Source organism: Sinocyclocheilus rhinocerous, unplaced genomic scaffold (genome assembly GCF_001515625.1).
Source record: "Sinocyclocheilus rhinocerous isolate Xijiao unplaced genomic scaffold, SAMN03320098_v1.1 scaffold1149, whole genome shotgun sequence".
In the NCBI taxonomy this organism is placed as follows: Eukaryota; Metazoa; Chordata; class Actinopteri; order Cypriniformes; family Cyprinidae; genus Sinocyclocheilus; species Sinocyclocheilus rhinocerous.
In genome coordinates, this window is record NW_015664180.1 from 953,680 (window position 1) to 974,771 (window position 21,092).

General features: G+C 37.4%; 1 protein-coding gene across 1 annotated transcript; it reads right to left on the bottom strand.

Moving 5' to 3' along the window:
* Positions 1-4,509: 4,509 nt before the first annotated feature.
* On the bottom strand, positions 4,510-20,027 carry LOC107729706 (transmembrane protein 59-like). Its single transcript, XM_016540375.1, has 8 exons — positions 19,723-20,027; positions 18,030-18,135; positions 15,465-15,559; positions 15,221-15,373; positions 8,139-8,247; positions 7,815-7,929; positions 6,491-6,608; positions 4,510-6,222 (listed from the first exon to the last, which is right to left on the bottom strand). The coding sequence occupies exons 1-8, from the start codon at positions 19,885-19,887 to the stop codon at positions 6,064-6,066; spliced, it is 1,020 nt and encodes a 339-aa protein (XP_016395861.1). The 5' UTR covers positions 19,888-20,027; the 3' UTR covers positions 4,510-6,063.
* Positions 20,028-21,092: the final 1,065 nt, after the last annotated feature.

Below are 21,092 nucleotides of genomic sequence, written 5' to 3' on the forward strand. Positions count from 1 at the left end.
AGGGGAGCTTGAAACCGTCCCTAGTGCCCGCGCGCCGAGTTTGGTGAGCGGCGTGTTGGGTATCTCAGAGCTGAACTCTGGGTGTAAAATGTATGATAAGCTGTCCATCTCCAGGACACATATTCATTTATGTTTAAATATTCTAACATGAACGCACGTTTGAGAATGCTAGAAGCAGGCGTTGCGCGCGCATTTCGTTTTGTTGCGGAAATTAAAACATTCTTCGCGTTCTTCAAGTTACATCTTAAAGTTCCTCTTTAAGTCAGTCTGCTGGCAGGGTTTTAAAACGTAGATCTGTCTTTACCGCGCGGGCGTCAGGAGTCTGAATGCAAACATTACGGTTCCTTTTCCTCCTGAGGTTCACGTAGGTTTGATGCACTTGGTTAATTTGATTGACAGGCGTCTAGTTTTACTCATGCAACTCCTTTGTGACGTCACGCGCCGTTAAACTCATGAATTATGTATATTATGCATATTTATGAAAAGGAGAGGATGATATTTGATGTGTACTTTGTTTTTTTTAGTTCATCCTAAAAATTTGCAGACGTATTTTAATTAAGATAATATAATATAAATTGTATATAATTTTTAGATCATATATATATATATATATATATATATATATAAAATACACAAAATTTGTTAAAGACAGATTATTTCTTTATTTACTCATATTTCAATTCATATGGAGTGGAGTGGATTGATTGATTATTACACAAAAATGTGGATGTCCATCCACACATTTTGATGGAAAAATGCACAGGTATTTTGATACATGACTGTTTGACATTTAATTTTTTCCCCATAGATTATTTTTTGCTGTCTGAGCTGATGATGTAGCGCAAAATGTGAGCTGGCAATTCTCGTATATAGATGTTCATATTGTTTTGAGTTTTTTTTAATTATTATTCTTGATTATTGCTCTTTAATCCATGTACAGTTACAGTACATAACCTAACAGTGATGTCAAACAAATACACAAATATTTTAGTGTCATGCCGTATGCATATTTGGTGGTCCATAAATGATCACATTCGTAAAACCTCCAGAAAGCACCTACTTATGCATACATGAGATGATTATGGAAAATAGGCGATATCACATTCATACCACTTAGTTTCTCTCACTGTTTTTCTCTCTCACTCTCTTTCATTATTCTGTTCATTTCTACTGGGCCCTGTGTGGCGGCGGGTTTGGCTCTTCAATGCACTGCAGGCTGACTTTACCAGCAGGCTGGGACTGATAAGGAAGTCGTATATGGTTGAAGCGGAGCTCTAGCCCAAAGACAGTCTCCACAAGCAGCAATGAAGCTCCACTGCGCCCCCTGTGGCAGCACATTTGAAGTGCGGGCACAGCTTTGAACTGACACACAACATGATTGATTTGTTAGTCACATTATACTTATTTTGAGGTATTATGGATAAGGACGTCACATCGGCATCAATTTCAGGTTAGTGATAAGAATCATTGAAAGTCATAAAAGGATTTCCATATGAACAAGCAACTGTGCTTCTACATTAAATCCTCCATTCTGTGTTTCACAGACAAAATAACATAAGGGATTGACACGAGGCTGAGTAAATAAGGCCAGTATTTTCATTTCACCTAAACTATCGCTTAAACGCTACCACACTGAGATTACAAACCCCCGTAATCCCTCCCACTGTAAAAATCCTCATCTAGTTTTTTTTTTAGGTGTGGTGAGCCGCTGTTATTCAGAAACCAGCGCAGGTCTTCATCAAGTGCAGTGCACTGTGGGATAGGGCTCAGGCTGTGCGTGGGGGGGGACAAACAGAGCAGAACAGGGTTCATGTAGGGTTGTTATTAGCTTTGTGCGTTAGCATTGAGTCAGATGCTTCGGGAACTGACCGTGTGAGTCATACGCAAACAAATCTATCTTTAGTTGGGTTTCTGTAGTCCCCCAGCAATCCTATTGTGTGGCATCGCAGTCCTGTCGACTATGTTAATGTTTGCACAGCAGCACAATGGTCTCTATCTGATATCCTCATCTGCTACCTATCAGGTTAATACTAAACCGAGGTGACTAGATGGACCAGATAATGAGTAAAAGAACAAGACTGAGGTAAAAAGTCATATGAATAATAAAATGTGCATTTAAGGAATAGTTCACCTAAAAATTATCATTTGTCCTTACATACTTACATTAAACACAGAATAAAGCATTCATTTGGAAAGCATCTTAGATGTGCAAAATATCGTACCACTGAAAAAAGAAACTACAAGTTTAGAATGAAGGTCAATAGATGACGGTTGAATTGGGTGAAATTTTCCTTCAAATATATAGCCTACTCACCAAGAAGAAAAAACAGTTGATATAAATAGGAGGATGTGACTTTTAACTTTTCCACCAGCTCATTTGCATGTTCTAAACAAAAATGACATATTGTATTTATATGATGTCTGTCCACCTTATTTTTAAAGTAAGAGCGACAGGGGCCATTTATTTGGGCTGTCTGAATTTTTTGAATCGATTCCAATTCCTTGCTGGAATTCAAGAATTCGAAATTCTGAGAATCAATTCTTCACTGTTTTTTTTTTTTTTTATATTAAGGAAATGTTGCAGGAACATGTTCACCTATTCTCACCATGACTACAAGATAAAGTTTGTAAAATGAAGCTTTAGGCTACTTGGTAAATATAAAGATACATTTCTATAGCTGTGATTGATTTTAAATGTTGCCAATCACAATTAGCAAGGGAGAGGTGAATTAATGATCAGTTAATTTTTTTTTTAAACTTTTGGAATCGACTCTTAATTCCCAAAGCCTCAGAACCGAAACTGATTCTTTTTGGAAAACGATTCCCCGTCCTACCATTGTCATTCGCTTCCAGTTATTTTAGCTGCCAAAAAAGTCCGTTATGCTGCTTGATATTAGAAACTTGTATTTGTTATCATAGGCCTATTATTTTAATTTATTATCATAATCATAGGCTTAGCGCAAATAGTTTTACCGTTTAATATTCTTCTAGTTATTTAGGCAACCGTATAGGCTAACGAATTGGAAGTCTCGCACATTCATTGAAAATAGCTTACTGCCACTTTGCAAAACACGGCTCTCTGGAACAGGCTACTTGATTCTGATTGGTCAATCGCGGTATTCGGCGGTCTGATATTTGGAACTCTGTATTTCAAAATCCAGCGCTACTTTCGCGCCTCTCGTGTCAAGTGCAGCCTCCCGCTCTTGTTTCATAAAACCGCAACGGTTGTAAAAAATTACCTCAGACTCAGAGTAGTTCTGTATTAATATTCCTGTATTATTATTATTTTTCGCCCAGGAAGCTTTAAGACAACACACAGGTAAGATTATAATGTTATTTGAATTTCATGTATTTATAGTTATACAATAAACGGGATAATGTGAAATCATCTGGTCATTATTGCAAAATAAACCCTGACAGGGTGATACAAATCCCTTAATATATGTGATGCACCTTTTCATACCTGTTGTAATTAATCGATTGTATTAGGTAGATCTATAGAGCCAGGTGGGAAATGTTCTATCACAGCCGATGGGCAGGTGTGACAGGGTGTTAAATCTGAGGGAAGCTATTTTTGAAGAACAGTCTGCTGGACATCGCCTAAAATGTGCCGCTGACCTTCACAGGTTCGCACCTGCTTCACGGCACAGGTGGTTTGTTTTTGGAAAATACCTGAAAATGGTTAGAGATGCAATGCCTTTTTGGGCTGTAAAAGTCATAAGAGTTCTGTGAAGCAGAGTTTTAATGTGTCATAAATGGGTTTTTGACACCCCGTATGTAATTCCAGGGTTAAATTGAGGGTATATAACCAGTGATTCATTTAAATTACATCTGTGTGCATGTAATAAAATAAGACCCAGGCGTCTACTGTAATCTCTGTGAAAGTGCGCTATCTAGCGGCTATAGTGTGAATGTACACGTTTGCACTGACATATACCTCACAAGCATTGTAGGTTCCACTATAGGCTAACAAAAATCACATTTAAAGAATTATTAGTAAATAAGAAAATGAATTATATAAAAATAACCTCTTTTAAAAAGCCACGTAATGCCAGTTATAATCCACATCCGTTCATTTTGCGGTAACCTAAAGCTCTCTACCGCCCCCTTGTGGTTAACGAATTAATACAAATACAGTGAAATTTGACTTTAAAAGTGTGCAGATGACTTGAATGACAGTATGTGTTTGCAATGGATGAAGAAAGTCCATTTCAAACACGTTTTCTTGCAATATACAGTGACTAAAATGGTTATAATTAACATGTAATCCAGGGGTCTTTAACCTTTTTCAGACCAAGGTGAGACAGGACTCCCATTACTCCCAATGTGTAAAATTAAGAATTATCTGGCCTGTAATAATAATTACTGATGTATAGTCACATACATAACATTTTACTTTACCACATTCTACCATAAATCAGTTCGGTAAACTTTAGATTTTTTGACTTTAGCTTTGGTTATTTTAATATTGTCAGAATTTATTTGAACAGGAACTTGACCCACACCAGCTTAATTACAACATGAAAACACTTTATTCATCTGGTATTATGGAGTATCTTATGGGAAACTGTTCAAAAGAGAGAAACAAAAGATATTACTGACTTGTATTTCATACAGTAATGATGAACCAGTAGATATTAAATGGCTTATTAAGGTATCCCACCTCTTGACTTCTTAGTAATCTATGGTCATAATTACAATGCCTACTGAACATTAAGCAAAAACACAAAGATCACAAGCGTACAGCAGTTTGTTTCCAAAACAGATGGGACGATATATTCAACGTCTCATACTCATAGCGTACTAAGCATGCACTGTGGCTGGGCTTAAATGGGGAAAAATAGCAGCACAAGACAAATAGTGCCAGGAAAGCCTGTCAATTCTACAGTCTAGTTACAAAAGATATTTGTCAAAGCTTGGTGCTAGGCGTTCAAAACCCGCCCCAACTCCACCCCATCGCTTTTTCGGCCAGAGATGAAGAATATAAGGGGAAGGGCTTTGGAATAACAATTCACATTCGGTCTGAACAGCAAGCATTTTTCCTCTCTATAACGGTTTACGTTGGGAATAAATTTACAATTACACCTCATAAAATCTAAAGGAGCTAAATGTGAGATGAAAGACTACAGGCCTATGCTTTAAGCTTCGAATAAATACATAAATAAATAAATACACATCATGCTTCCTTGACATGAATGTGAGTAGTTTAGTCAGGCTTATTATGGATGCATAATTATGCATATGAAAATCTCCCTCAATACCTACTTGCATACAAAACATCCGAAAGCCTATAAAGAATGTTTTATAAATTTAACTATATCCTAAAATCCTAATTTAACTCTTCAAACTACAGCATTCACAATCTGTGAAGTAATTAAGAGTCCTTGTCAGTTTGATTACATATCAGTTCAAAGGACGCATTCATGTTTTGTAAATGTTGTTACGAAAGCAGATCTTTCGCTAATTGGCTGCGTTTGATTTTTCCGTTGCTCGTTTGAGCAAAGTGAGAATCTACGAGTGCGACTCTCTCTCTGACAGATTACCTTCAAAGCTTATCTTCCAGTTCAAATGTGACGCTAATTAATAACGGGGAGAGGCGCTTTGAAAGTAGGCTATTCATAGTAAAACTAAACGTTCGCTGTAGTATCTAAACGCCAAAGCTTGACAAATAACCCTGCTCTTCTTTTGAGGTTGTGGTGCAATCTACCATCTGAGCCCCTGTGTTTATACAGTGCGTTTTTTAGGAATTCGATAAGAACGTATCACAACAGCGATAAGAAACTTGTTGCGAAGTTCTTCATGAGCTCTAGTGTATGTATACATTATAGTCAAAAATGCGTTAGTATATTATGTGAACAAGCACCTATACTACAATTCCATGAGGTTTGCAAATTCAGTGAGGAGACTAGTATTCAGACAGGACGTACGTCGTAAACGATATAATAAATGTCATCATGCATGTTTTTTTTTTATATATATAGAAAAACAATGTAACTTTCCCTTAAATTGCGAGAAATAGCTCTGGAGAGGAGTTGAACCCTAGTCGTAACCTCTTCAGTGCTTTTACAGAGATGTTTTGCTGAGGTCAACCTTGACCGGAAGCGGCCCCGCCTCCTTGCTCTCCTCCGATTGGCCGATTGTCATTGCGATCACTGGCATCAAGTGATAGGGGTTGACCTTCTGGGTGTCAACCATGTACTCTTTATCTCCATTGATGCTAAGCTGTAGATACAACATTGATTATCAACATTTAACTTGCCAAATTATGTATTCAAAATAATAATAAATTGTATTTGTAATGCCCCTTTCTTACACTCAAAACTATATTAGAGCTTCTTTCAAGTAGCCACGTTTTTGAAGAAGTTCATGTATATGCTGGATACTTGTTGGCTGCTTCTCCTCTGCTCCAACTCATCCATTTAAAGAAATATTCTCTCCTTGTCTGGCTTGTATTTCTTTGGTATTGTTTGTTTGATGAATGAATGGGTACCTGAGTCTTGACGTGCTGCTCGGGTGCCGTGACCAGACTGGCACAGCTCAGCCACAGCATCACCATGATAGACAGGAAGAGACAAGCTGCTAAAATCCAACGCGGCAGTCCTGAGCGCCTAGGGGAAAGATACGTGGGAAGAAGTTACATATTGATAGAATATTGTAGAAATTATGACACTTTAAAAAAAGTGTATATTAGTGTATATAGTTTCAGTTTATATATATATATATATATATATATATTGTATATGTGTGTGTGTGTGTGCAAATATATTAATTATATACATTTAAAAATATTTAAATGTATTTATTTATATTTGTAACATGTATGTGTAAAATATTTAAACTGTAATATTTTACAGTTTAAATATAATAATATATAAAAATTTATTTAAAATTTTTTTAAATGTAATAAAAACGTCCAGTGAAACCAGCTCCTTAAGCTGTAATTTAATTTGCAAATTATTCCAGACAAAGGGAGCAGCAAATTTAAATGACTTTTTCCCTAATTCAGTACGAACCACTGGAACAGACAATAAGAAACATTCCTGGGACCGAAGGCTCCCATAAAGTGTTTTGAATTATCACCATCCATTCCTTATTTTGTTCCTGATTTTTTAATGATCAAATACTGAGTAACAAAAATGCTTTCTATGTGTTCCCTTTCTAACAAAATTTTAATGTTTGACTGTAATCATAATGTAAAACCTGATACTTATCTAACCAAAAATATCTAAACCTTGACAAAAAGTAGTTTTAGAATGTCTAGATAGATATCTAAATGCAAAACCTAAAAAAATGAAGAAACCACATAGTGACGTAGACATGTGGGGGCGTGTTAGAACGAGGCGTTTTAGGAGGGCGTGGACGAGTCTTAACTTTTATAAAGAATATCTCTTTGGATTTGAGACTTTAGTCTTTGCAACTTTACAGATCTTCTTTATGCACCAAGAGCTTGTAACACTCCAAAGAGAAAGGAAAACTTAAAATCGCATCATATGACCCCTTTAATGTGAAATATTGCATTTATTAAAAAATAGTAAATAAATAAATAAATAAAAAATATCTATTAATTCTAATGGAGAAAATAGCTCATTAAAATTTTATAAACATTGCATAGTATCATAAAATTTCCTCAAAATCATAAATAATAATAAAAAAATATTATTGAACAAAAATATATTTCATTGATTTTCCTGAAGAAAAAAAAGTTACATTTCAAGGCTTCGGTTACTTTTGACAGCGAAGGAGGCAAGTGTGACACCTAAACGAAGAGGGCCAGAGGGTTAAACATGTCCTGACTGAAAAAAAGTCCCTTTCACCTTGACATGCAGCCCAGGAAGTCGTGCTCAGCAGCTGGGTCCTCGGCATGTTGGTTGACATGCTTTGCTTTCGCCCCAGGTTTTGCCGCATTCCTCTCCCCATGTGACCGCCCTCCTGGAAGGATGCAGAGGCAGCACTTTCAGCATGTGGACATTGATTTTATGACCCTCCAGCTTCGGACAAACTACAGCGGCGCGGCGCCGCATGTGTCGCAAATGAAAGTCAAAGCTCAAGCTCTGGTCCTTGGCTCCACTTAAATGAGCTTTCAGAGGAAAAAAAGAAAGCTGTCAGCAGCCATCTGGGGTGAAAGCGGTCACTCTTACCAGTATGTGGCCGCGGTGTGTGGGAGTTGACTTGGGGCCAAGGTTTGTCGACCACGTTGGAGCGCGGGGCTTGTAACTCAGGCAAGGAGTACTCAATCTCTGGCTGGCTCTGGGAGAATCAACAAACACAATGTCAAGGGCAGGAAACAGCATTATGGGATTTACTCAGCAGAAAGGCTTCTGAATGAAACGGTTGGGTATGTGACCGTTTTGTTGTGGTGAGGATTTCAACACAATCATGCACAGAGCGGCAAAGCAGAAATACAATTTACAGAGTGACATAAAAATGCTCTGATTCTTACAAACATACAGATGATGAATAGCACAGTTAATTATAATGACGTCGAGGGCACGTTTAAAAATATGAGCAAAAATTAGCTGCTAATGCAGCTCCTGCTTGCGCCTGCATCACGTACAGCTAGAATGAGCTGAAATTTGATGTCATTTGCAATATTTTATGAAACTGGGTCATCACTGCCTATATGTTCACATGGTAAGAGTGATGTTGTTTAGTCAATCTGAAATCATGAAAAAGTTTAACAAAACTTCATTTATGTTAAAATAAAATCTGAGGTATATACACTGCTGTTTCTTTTTTCCTAAAGAAATTAGAATGGTATTAGATATTAGAATGATTTCTGAAGGATCATGTGCAAGTCTTTTATTTATTTTTACATTTTATATTATAAAAATCATGTCTTTTTTGACAAAAATATCTTAGATTTGTAACTAATTTTATAACCTACAACTGTGTTCTCAACAACCTTGGCAAGCAGCATACAGGAATATATATATTTGTTTACTTTTTTGTTTGTGTTGCACTTGGTAGCCACACCCACAGTGGAATCTCATTGGTCCAAATCCTGCTCGACATATAATGCCTGTTTAATAAACACCAAATATGGTCTAATTGGCTGTGATTTTGCCACTTCGCACAACATTAGTGCTCTAACAGACTTACTGCTACCCACTCAATTGTTGTCAAGCTGCACCCGGTAAGGACATGGCATAAGACCGATAAGTCAACATTTTGGTTTTACCCCTTCAAGAATCCTTAAAAGCTAGTCAGCTGCTTTCAGCTTGAGAAACCATGCAGGAACATCGTGTTAACAGAGTCCCTCTTTCCACTCCCAATTACATGGCTGCCTGGTGGCGCTAAGCCGTGCTGGTCAAACCGAGCACTAGACGCCAACTCTGACAAGAGCGAGGGGACTACTTGACTTGAATAACAGCTTTTAAGCAGCCACTTTCAAGCAGGATCCAAAGGATGTGATTTGAAATCTGTCTTATTAGTCTATGACTAGATGTGTCCCGTTCTGCCCCTCCATCTCGCCCTGTATGTGTAAATTAGTACATGTTTTTTCAGACTTTGTTTCTTTAGTTCCCCCTTGAGATCTTATTAAAGAGAGATTTTTGGTCTCTTCCACTGAGTTCTTCTAAATCGGGCTCAGCAGAGCGGACCTCTGAGATAACCTCTCTAGGGAGGCTCATATGAACCTCCGAAATGACCACAGAGAGGCAAACACACATGGTTTTTCATGTCAAGCCGTGGTAGACAAGAACGCAAGGAACTGTTTGGAGTGTCATGTTATTCCTACAGTCTAATAGTCTGTAACTGGACGCATACGGAGTACATTGGGATTGTACTTTTTACAGATGTATAACTGACTGGTGTGTCCAATCTTAATTTCTAAAGATTAAAGGAATAGTTCAGACAAAATGAAAATCCTGTCATCATTTACTCACCCTCGTTATGTTCTAAACCCATATGACTTTCTTCTGCGGGGAGAAAATCTGAAGTCTGTTTTCTGTGCGCTTTTTTATGCAATTACAGTGAATTACAGCAATTACAGGGAGTGAAGCTTTCAAGCATCAAAAAGGGTAAAAGTATCAAACGTTTTTCGTAAGACGTGCACTATATTGATCTTGAGAACTAAATAAGTTGGATTAATGAACAAATCATTCAAGGGTGCGTTTCATGTACAACAGCGTAACTCGCTGCTTAAAGGGGTAGTTAACCCCAAAATGAAAATTACCCCATGATTTACTCACCCTCAAACCATCCTTGGTGTATAAGACTTTAATTCTTTCAGACAAATACAATCGGAGTTATATTAAAAAATGTCCTGGCTCTTTCAAGATTTATAATGGCAGTGAATGGCGGTCAAGATTTTGAAGCCCAAAAAAGTGCATCCATCCATCATAAAGTATACTCCATATGGCTCCAGGGGTTAATAAAGGCGTTCTGAAGTGAAGCGATGAGTTTGTGTAAGAAAAATATGCATATTTAAAACTTTATAAACCGTAATCTCTTAGCTTCCGCTAACTGTCATATCCACGTTCACGAGAGTGGTGTTCCAGTGGATGACGTAGGATGTAAGTGTAGCGTAAGTTCTGGTGAGAATATGCTAGTCTCGCGAAAACCAAGTTTTGTTAACAGCAAAGGAAACCCAGTCTCCTCTCGGCTTATATCGAAATCCTCAGACATTTTTCTTAACAAATCCTCATTTTGTACTTCTAATTTGTGACCGGTGCTTTCTTTTGCTCTCTCCTCTGCTCTTACGCATTCATCACTTCTCACCGGAGATTAACTTCTGGTTTGAGATCAAATTCATGTCAGATTATTGCTGTAAATAACGAACATGGCATCTGAGGTCTAATTCACTTAATTATTTCACTAAGTTTTGCTTTATTTCAGATGTTTGATTCAATCGTGGTACTAGAGCACATTCGCACATGCTCACTCTTCAAAAACTGTGCTTTTATTCTTTTGAAAAACTAAAAAAAACATTGAATTAAATTAGTATATGTATGAAATGAAAGAAATTAACTACATTACTGCATAGATTGCATTACATGTTAGCTTTCGTATTTTGCTCAAGAGCACCATCCATTAAGTCCACATGTTGTACTAACAAAAATCTACATTTCAAACCACAGGCCGAGAGCTGTAGTTTCAACCACACAACTTTGCGATGTTGTTTGCGAATGTTCATTGGAACTGTGTTTTGGAACTACATTGCTAATGACTTGCAAGCATAGTTTTGGGAGAGGCACACCAGACTGGTTTTGCGAATAGGAATAACCTATTGACTGAATTTTGCTTTGTTCCACAAAGCTATTGCAAGACTTGCAAAAATATAGCGAAAGAGACACTTTTATGCTTGAATGTCATATGGGTTTTTAACAACACGAGGATGAGTACAGAATTCTAATTTTTTTAGAACTAATTCTTTACATAAACAAACATGGGAAAACATGAAGTCATGAAATGCCACATAGTATGGGCAATTTAGCTCTGCGAAAAGCTCGAATCTCGCAGTTGCGTTAATTGAAAGGGATGCTGTCAAAAATATTGAATCCAGATGTCCACAAGGGATGAGAATCAAAGGGGGAAAAATGAACATCTGAGGAAGTTAATGTTGACTGGCCACAGACCAATGGAATCTTGCCATTAGTGAAAGCGGTCTGATGTGCATCTGTCACGCATTACTGCAGAACTCGCCAAAGGTGATCAATGCAGCTTACGAGACTGCCAAGAAGACGAGGCCGAGATTGTTGACTTCATAGTAAACAATCCCATTTCCCTTATTAGGAATTTGCTTGCTTTCTCCAAACTCATCTTTTCACATGTAGCGGCCATCCACATTGAACTAGTCCAGAATTTAAACAAGATGGCCGACCTCCTTCCAAACAAATATCCATCGCACCAATCAGTGGCTATTCAGCAACCGAGTCGTGTTTACCCTTCAGCTCAGAGGAAATAGTCTGATTCCTGTTGATTACCTCTGAGGGACTCATCAAAACCCTGGACAGAACGGACAAACATTAAGCCCAGACTGCAGCGTAACCAATGTCAAATGTTCGCCTGGTACTGATGTGAAACTAGGCTGCAGCTCATAGCATATATCTGGGGGATTTTTATGTGTCTTTTTTTATTTGAATAAAAAAACAAATATCTGGGTTACAGAGGTACTTATGGAAGTGAATGGGGCCGATCTGTAAACGTTAAAACACTGTTTCACTAGTACAACCACAAGACATAAACAATATGCCAGTTAACATGATTTTAGTGTTGAAAAACGCTTACTAACCTTTTGTGTAAAGTTATATCCAATTTTACAACAAACTTAAACTACTGTAAAAATTATTTAAACAGCAGCTCAAATAATATACAGAAAAATTAGTGTAATTGCTTATAAAATTCAAAGACGCTTTTAAATTATCTAAAAACTGGCCACATTTGCCTCAATGCATCCCTTGTTTTTTAAAGAAAACAAGGGACGAGTCAACATTTTTTGGTAATGAACATTTTGCCATAAAAGGTGTCGATTAAGCTAAACTTGTACATAACCAAAATATTCCACCTACAAAAGCAAACAACCAGATTTAACATTTAAGCCTAAAAAATTAGCATAGCACTACTCCTAGTCACAAACATTTGGATGTCTACATATTCCCACAAATGTTCAAATGAAATTTATTTTACTGTTACAGATACTCATGGAGAACTTGAGCGTCAGGAGAACTTCCACTGGAGAACTTCAAGCATCAATCAAAGAGCCGAACAAGCTGGTTCATAAAGAATTTTACATTTGGTTTCTACCAATACTACTTGCTAGTTATTGGATTTTTTTCAACATGCAACTTCAGGGAAATTTGTGCAGTGCTGTGGGAAGCACTTGGGAAGGTCTTTCTGAAGTGCAAGAATTCCCTCCAGACTTTCCTCCGAAGATACGTTTCATTAGTTCCTCACAAAAATCAAACGGATTATAACATAAATCACATTTATGGAGGAAACTTTCAAAATCCGGCTCATACCCCGTCAAGTCTAAAGTTCCATATTCATTTTTTTTATGCCGTGCTATTTATATTCCAGTTGTGTGGAGGTTCACGTAACTGTGAAAACTGCATCATCTGGGCCAAATGCACACCACAGCAGGTCTGTTGAAAAACAATCTGTTTTCCTTTCTCTGTTTAGACGCCCGAGGCAAAAAGTCCATCATTAGTGCTCCACTTCCCCCAGAGTCTTGCTATTTCGACAAAGTTCTAATTCCATATGCTCGATTTAGCGCATAGGTAGCGCGATGCTACCGCTAAACCTTGGGTTTTCACCGTCTGTGCAATCTCTGGCCCGTGTCAGTCCCTCACTAGGGCTGGCCGTCTTCCAGCTGACCGCTAAATACAGGCTAGGCCTGCCGCAGAACGGCTGTGGAGGTTTTCTCTCACCTCTTCTCCCGTCACAACTGTTAAACGCACATTCATCAGGGCTGCGACTAAACTGAGAAATCATGGATGGGTTTGTAATGACGAATTTCTACATTTCTATTTGTTTTGGTTTATTTAAGTCACACTTTGTGAAGTAAATTTTTTACATAACTATCTTTATTCACAAGATGTTTTTGCGGTCGTCTAATGATTGTAGTTGGTTTAGAAACAGCAGGAATCTCACAAAAACATGTCAGGCTATGGATACAGTTGGATGACCTCCAGGGAGAATAAGGTTCTTTGAAGAACCAGCCCCATGCGCTCATATGATCCCAATAGTGCAGTGATGTGACCGCAACCTTCGTAGAACATACCAGATCTTGAAACCAAGAGCATATGAGAGTCACTAGTGGAATCTTCTACACCAGTGATTCTCAACTGGTGGTTTGCGACCCAAAAATGGGTCACTGGTCTGATAGGGAAAAACAATGCTAAATGCAAATAATAGAACTCAAAACATTTGTAATGGAGGAGAAAATGCTTCCCATATATTTAGTTGCAGACATCAGAAGTTGAGTAGCTTGTTTATTCTTAATTTATTATGCCAAGAGCATGGAGCCCTTGAAATTTAGAAAGCATTTGATGAAAGAATTTGGTCTATGTCAGGTTAATAATGAAATATTGAATATTTAATGTGTAAAAATAAATAAATTTAAATATTATTAAATGTTTTTCATTAAATATTGTACGTTTTATTAAATATTTATTATTAAAATATATTTGTTTATAAATCATGTTAATAAAATTGTCGGATAGAAGAGTAAAAAAAGAAAAATTACATTTTAATTTTACTTTATTTTACAATTGGGATGTTATTTCTCATCATTTTGAATTTGTTTCTCATCATTTCTCATAAACTCAAAGTATAAAGATTGTTTCAAGCAATAACTAATTTACAGGTTTTTTTTACTCTTTGAGACGTAAATTCAGTATTTTTGCTGTTAATTAAAACTAATAATATTAAACATTTTTGTTAACTGAAATAAAATAAAATATAAATATTAGACAATATAAAAGTTAAACAGAAAACATTTAAAGGGGTCATATGATGTGATTTCAGTTTTTCCTTTCTCTTTGGAGTGTTACAAGCTCTTGGTGCATAAAGAAGATCTGTAAAGTTGCAAAGACTAAAGTCTCAAATCCAAAGAGATATTCTTTATAAAAGTTAAGAGTCAACCACGCCCTCCTAAAACGGCTCGTTCGAACATACCCCCACATGTCTACGTCACGATGTGGGAAGATTTGCATAACACCGCCCAAATGTTCACATAAAGAAAGAAGGCGTAACTTTTATTCATGAAGGCGCTGTGTTTCGTTGTGAAAGCGAAACTACTTTGTTTGGTCTTCCAAAAGAGGACAATATCACACCAAATACACAAAATAATGTTCTTTTTAGCAACATCATATGAACCCCTTTAATGAAAATTAGAAATGTTGCCTTGGTGAATAACTGACAAAATAATTTGAAGTACCAAAACAAAAACTGAAATAAAAAAGCTAAATTAAGAACAAAACAAAAAACAAACAAAACTGAAAACGATTACATAAAAGTACTAAAACTAATTCAAATGAAAACTGAAAAAAAAAGCTAATTCTAAATATTAATAAATACTGTAGTATATAAATAATACTAAAATAACACAGGGGGACATTTTGTGCAGTTCATGGTAGAACTATAAATGTTTTCAGGATATTAGGTTACAAAATTGTTTATTTAACAAAACTAAACAAAAGTTTTATCACTGTTTAAAGCAAAACTAGTTGAGAACCACAGTTGAGGTTTACTCAGAACGCAGAGACGCCGATGGACAAACCTGAAACACAACAACCTTCCCATCATCAGCCTGCAGGTAGAAAGTCCAGGTGGAAGAAATGAAGCTCTGGGCGGAACTGACGATGTCATTGCACCAGCTAGACACGGCATCCATAACGGAGATGGGCTTGGGCCGGTTGGTCAGGGCCTTGAGCTGCAGGTCAAGCCGAGAGCAATTTAATGGAGTTTGATAGAGATGTCAAAACATCACTGCAACCCCAAAAGGAAACAACAGAAAGTCGTACCTTCCTCCGTTTGATCTCCGGCTCAGCGGGTTGGCTGGCACACCCCGTGCTGCACGCCTCCTGCTCCAGCAGTTTACTGTAGGCCTCCTGGCATGCTGCACACACACACACATAAACGATACCTGTCAGGCGGCTCCATCTCCATTCAACCCTCCCCACGGTCAAGCAGTCATCAATATCAACAAACATCTGAGCAGCAGCCTCCCGCACCAGAAAGCACAGGATTGATTTTCAATAAAACAGCTTCCCTCATGCCTAGCAGCTTCCCACAGACAGCTCTGTTTGCCACTAGCACACAATACCATCTCTAGATAAAAATGAGTGCTATCAGCTTGTCTGCACACTCTATAGTATATGTCCTTGGGCTATGTGCACTTCATTCCAAAACATTAGCGTCGTCAAATGCATTTTGACAGGCAAAAAGATACAGTTTTTCTCGCTTTGAATTTGTACTAGCGCACCAATTCGATATATTTTAGTGGTTCTTAAGCTGTGTTTGAGTCCTCCTGGGAAGTTTGTACTTACAAGCCCTGGAATCACTTACGGCATGCGTTTAAGAGATTTCGGACAGAAAAAAAAGGACTTTAGGCATGGTCAAAACTTTCCTTATTCAGCAAATTTTTTTGCAAAATAATCTATGATTGTGAATTCCGCAAAAGGGTGAAAGATAAGGTGGTCACATTTACTGTTGTTTGCCAAATTTTTGCTGAAGAAATCCAGGCATTTCAATAGAAATTTAGAATTTTGGGTGAGGGTAAATGATTTCCACACAGTTTCAAGTTTGGTCACACTGATTTACTGCGTTGACCAACAAAAAGCAGCTTGCTTTGAAAGTGACTTTTTCTGTGAGCTGTGTTTCATACATGATTACACTGTTGATGATAGACAGGAAAACTTTTGCAAATGTGACCAAGCGATTAAACTGCGTTCAAGTCCTCTTGGTAAGTTTGTGACTAACTTACCAAGAGGTAAGTTAGTCACTTAAAATCGGAGTTATGATATTAGCTCAAGAGATTTTGGGGCAGAAAAACTGGACTTAAAAGGATAGTTCACCCAAAAATGAAAATTACCCCATGATTCACCCTCAAGCCATCCTAGATGTATATGACTTTCTTTTCTCAGACGAACACAATCAGAGTTATATAAAAAATATCCTGGCTCTTCCAGGCTTTATAATGGCAGTGAATGGTGGCCGAGATTTTGAAGCCCAAAAAGTGCATCCATCCAACATAAAAAGTGCTTCACATGGCTCCAGCGGGTTAATAAAGGTCTTCTGAAGTGAATCAATGCATTTGTGTAAGAAAAATATCCATATTTAAAACTTCATAAACCGTAATCTCTAGCATATTACTAGCATATTCTCACCAGAGCTTACGCTACACCTATGTCCTACATCATCCGCTGGAATGCTACTCTCTCATGAATGTGTGTACGACAGTTAGTGGAAGCTAAGGATTACGGTTTATAATGGTTTAAATATAGATATTTTTCTGACACAAACACATCAATTCGCTTCAGATGGCCTTTAATAACTCCCCGGAGCCATGTGGAGCACTTTTTATGATGGATGGATGCACTTTATTAGACTTTAAATTCTCAACAGCCATTCACTGCCATTATAAAGCTTGGAAAAGTCAGGACATTTTTAATATAACTCCGATTGTATTCATCTGAAAGAAGAAAGATATATACTCCTGGGATGGCTTGAGGAGGAGTAAATCATGGAGTAATTTTCATTTTTGGGTGAACTATCCCTTCAAGATGCGGTCACGTTTACTGTTACTGTAACAGTAACAGTACAGTACCATCAAATTTTTGTGCGTGAAATGCAGTGAAATATGGGACGTTTTAATTTGAAGGTGAAAGAAACTGAAACTGTAGCTTAGCGAGCTACAAGCTAATCATAATTTGAAGTAGTTAGCCACAAGCTGCTAACAAAAACTAGAAAAAGATACTGAATTTTTGCTAACACAAAAATGTTAAGGATTTTGAATGAATGAATCTCAGTTAGACTGATAATATCAAACCATAACAAGGTAAATTTACATTAAATACCACAACAAAACTAATTTACATAACTGAGCCCAAATCATTGTGCAGGGAGTTAAATCAGTGAATTATTTTCAAAATCTGTTCATTTACATGAACTATCTGAACAAATAATTTCACTAGAATGATCTGGACGTGTCGGTGCCGATAGCCTTGTGAGCAGTTGCCGACATACAGCGCTGTTGCGCTTCAGGCGTCCCGTGTACGAATCCCGACTCGAGGACCTTTCCCGAACCCCCTCTCCCACTTCACTTCCTGTCATATCTGATCTGTCCTATCACAATAAAGGCAAAAAATGCCAAAAATAATAAAAAAAATATATTTTTTTTATTAAAAAAAAGAATAATTTGGACGCTACATACGAGTAAGAGGATCATTTAGGACAAACTGACTCACTAGAATTAATCCGTCTTTCCAAACCTTTACTGTTTAGGTGAGCATGTTTGATGTAGTTAAGTTAGTAGTGTTGGCACTTTTAGTTAGCTACTTCCTAAAACTGGTCAAAATAGTTCATACCTCCCTGGCACTCTTCCTTGCTGGTATTGATGCCTGTATTTCCATTCACAAACTGGCAGATAGAGTAGAGCCGACAGCCACGGTGACAGGCATTCATGATGGAGTCCTGTAGGAACAAGGTAAAGGCTTCATTCAGAATGTATTTTTTTGTACAGTGATTTATGTAACTCCAAGAATAACTTTAATTGATGTTCAGATGTTTTTATCCACAGGGAGGTTGTGGTCACATGGAGGTTTTCTCAAAGGATGTTTTATGCAATATCCAAGATGAGTTCCTGAAAATTATTATGCAAGATGTGACATGCACACGGTTTTCCTAATGGCACATTAGAATCGAGGATTGATTGTGGGTAGAGACAGCAGAGCACTGGCTGATGTTTGAAGATGGAAGGGCAAAGTGTGGTGATTCAAACCCATGCAAGGTCAATTCATGACCTTTAGAGTAACAGAAGTCACCTGACCCTGCAATGACCTTCAGCATCACCTTCAGAATTTACAGGAAACGAAATAAAATGTATATGTTTACATTACATTTGTTGAGGTGGGACGTTTCCTCGGTTCTATTTTTTCAAATCCTGGACAAATGACTCCTATGAGCCGGTTCTTTTTTAGCAAATTAAAAATATACAGCACAACCCATGTGGTCTGATTTTCTAACGAATTATGATTCACAAAAGCCAGTTATCTTTAGTTAATCACAATCACTTATGAATTAGTTGGAGCGGTTATTGAATTGCAAGAACTTTATTACTTTCATTATGTTCCACTTTAAATAAATTACGATTCGTTTCATTATGAGCTGTGGTGGTATTCTATAAAAATGTTACATTTTAAAGTCTCTATAAAGTATGTGAGAAGTCATTTAAACACACCTTTTGCAATACTTAAATGAAACATATCGTAATTGTTATATCTGTTCTGTTGATATCAAATTAACTCGTTGTTTTTAAGGGCAGTTAAAGCTAGAATTTATAAGAATCGTTCAAATAAATTCTCATCCCAAAAGATGAACCACCTCTAGTGCGAAGTGATGCAGGCTGTAAGAAAAATAAGGATCTCAGTTTCTAAATATATTTTTAAAGAACAATTCCTTCACGTGATTATATACAAGCTAAACGAACGTAATTGAACGACGTCGCCCTCGGATATGGAGCAAATATCAACCCACGTCTTTACAAGCGTTTATGGGCCAACATCAAACAATAGAGATGCGCTCGCGTGCTTCTATTGCCGCGCTCAGTTTTGCGCATTTAGAACGTAGAACGTCCGTTGCGGTTAAAAAACATCCGAATGACAGATACGGCCAGGCAGGTCCTAACATATTGACCGTTAAATTCATGCGTCATAAAGCATCGTTCTCGGCCTGTTCTTGGTGGATACAAAGTGACGTTAACGTTTCCATGCGGTGCCAGGAACTGGGACACAGAAATCCACGAATCGATTAAGAATTGGCTCGAGGTGCTACCAAATAATGCTCCCATCTTTGCGCAGTGTCTTTGCGCAGAACAGTTTTGTGTCAAAATGAACCCGCACGTTCCCTATAGCGATTATCAATTGCAGAACTACTTTATTTATTCACATCTGCAAATGGCTGCGACTCTGCCGAACCAGTAGTAAACGCAAAATCCTATTAAACGCATTTTCCACAGGCCGTTACAATATACTGCAAAAGCATCTGGTACGTGGTACTTACTTTGGCGGGGCTTTTGTTTTTGATGGACATCTGGCATTGCTTTTTGCAGTAATTGATATCGCCCAGTTGGTTGTCAAACAGATCGGATGATGCCGCCGCCAACGCCACCAGAATCAGAGAGACGAGCGCGGAAACGCCGCGCACCCTGCCGCCGAACTGGAGCATCTTTTTTCCGCACGATTCGGTGCACTGGCGCGTCTGCGGGGTTCGGTGCGTCTCGACCGGTCCCTGCCGTAGCTGCTTCGGATCGGCTCTATCAGCCTCGTGCCTTTGATGCGCCGTGGCGTGACTCCTCACATCATCACGCTCGCGCTGCGCGTCTCCAGCCAGTGCATTGCATTGCGGCAGATCGGTATAACGGAGTGCATAGAAACAACGGGGAAAAATGTGTCTAGTACTTTAATGTAAATAAAAACAACACAGATGTTTCATTTCTACCACATGAAATAAAGTTCTAATGAGGATGACTGAATTAGATAGATAGATAGATAGATAGACACACACACACATACATAAAATTGTAGATTTAAATTCAAAAGTTAAAAAAAAATCCTATTTTCCTCACAATTGCCATATATATATATATATATATACGCGGCAGCAAGATTAATCTTTAATGAGCCGAAAAGAACACACTTCACACCATTTAGCTGACGCTTTTATATATATATATATATATATATATATATATGTTTATGTGTAACCAGGAATAAAACACATACCCTAACTTTTATAGAAAAAAAAGCACATTTTGTTTTAAAGTCCAATACACATTCATAAGTAAAAATTTATTTATGGTTAATTTATGGTACTAATAATCAACTTTTTTTTTTGCTTCCATTGTCCTCATTTGTAAGTCGCTTTGGATAAAAGCGTCTGCTAAATGACTATATATATATATATATATATATGTTTATGTGTGACCAGGAATAAAACACATACCCTAACTTTTATAGAAAAAAAGCACATTTGCTTTAAAGTCCAATACACATTCATAAGTAAAAATGTATTTATGGTTATGAGAAATGAATGAAATAATCTCTAAATTATAGTGTGTCCTAACTATTCAGGCATTACACAATTCGTTGTAAAGTAGCACTGGGTGTGGAGCTGCATTACACAAAACAGACCATTATAAACTATGCGATGTAGACAAAAATTAATCGTGTGTATTGGCTGTAGAACAAACTTTAGATGTAGCCTACATCTGTTCCTACGTGAGGAACAGCAGACAAATACAAAAAGGAAGGATTTTGGGAAGGGTTTGTTTCATTATTTTCTGTTGTGGCCAGCTTAGTATACAAAACAAAAGAAAAGAAAACACTGGCTGCAGATGCGCTACTAATAATGACTTGTGGCTGTGTGGTAAG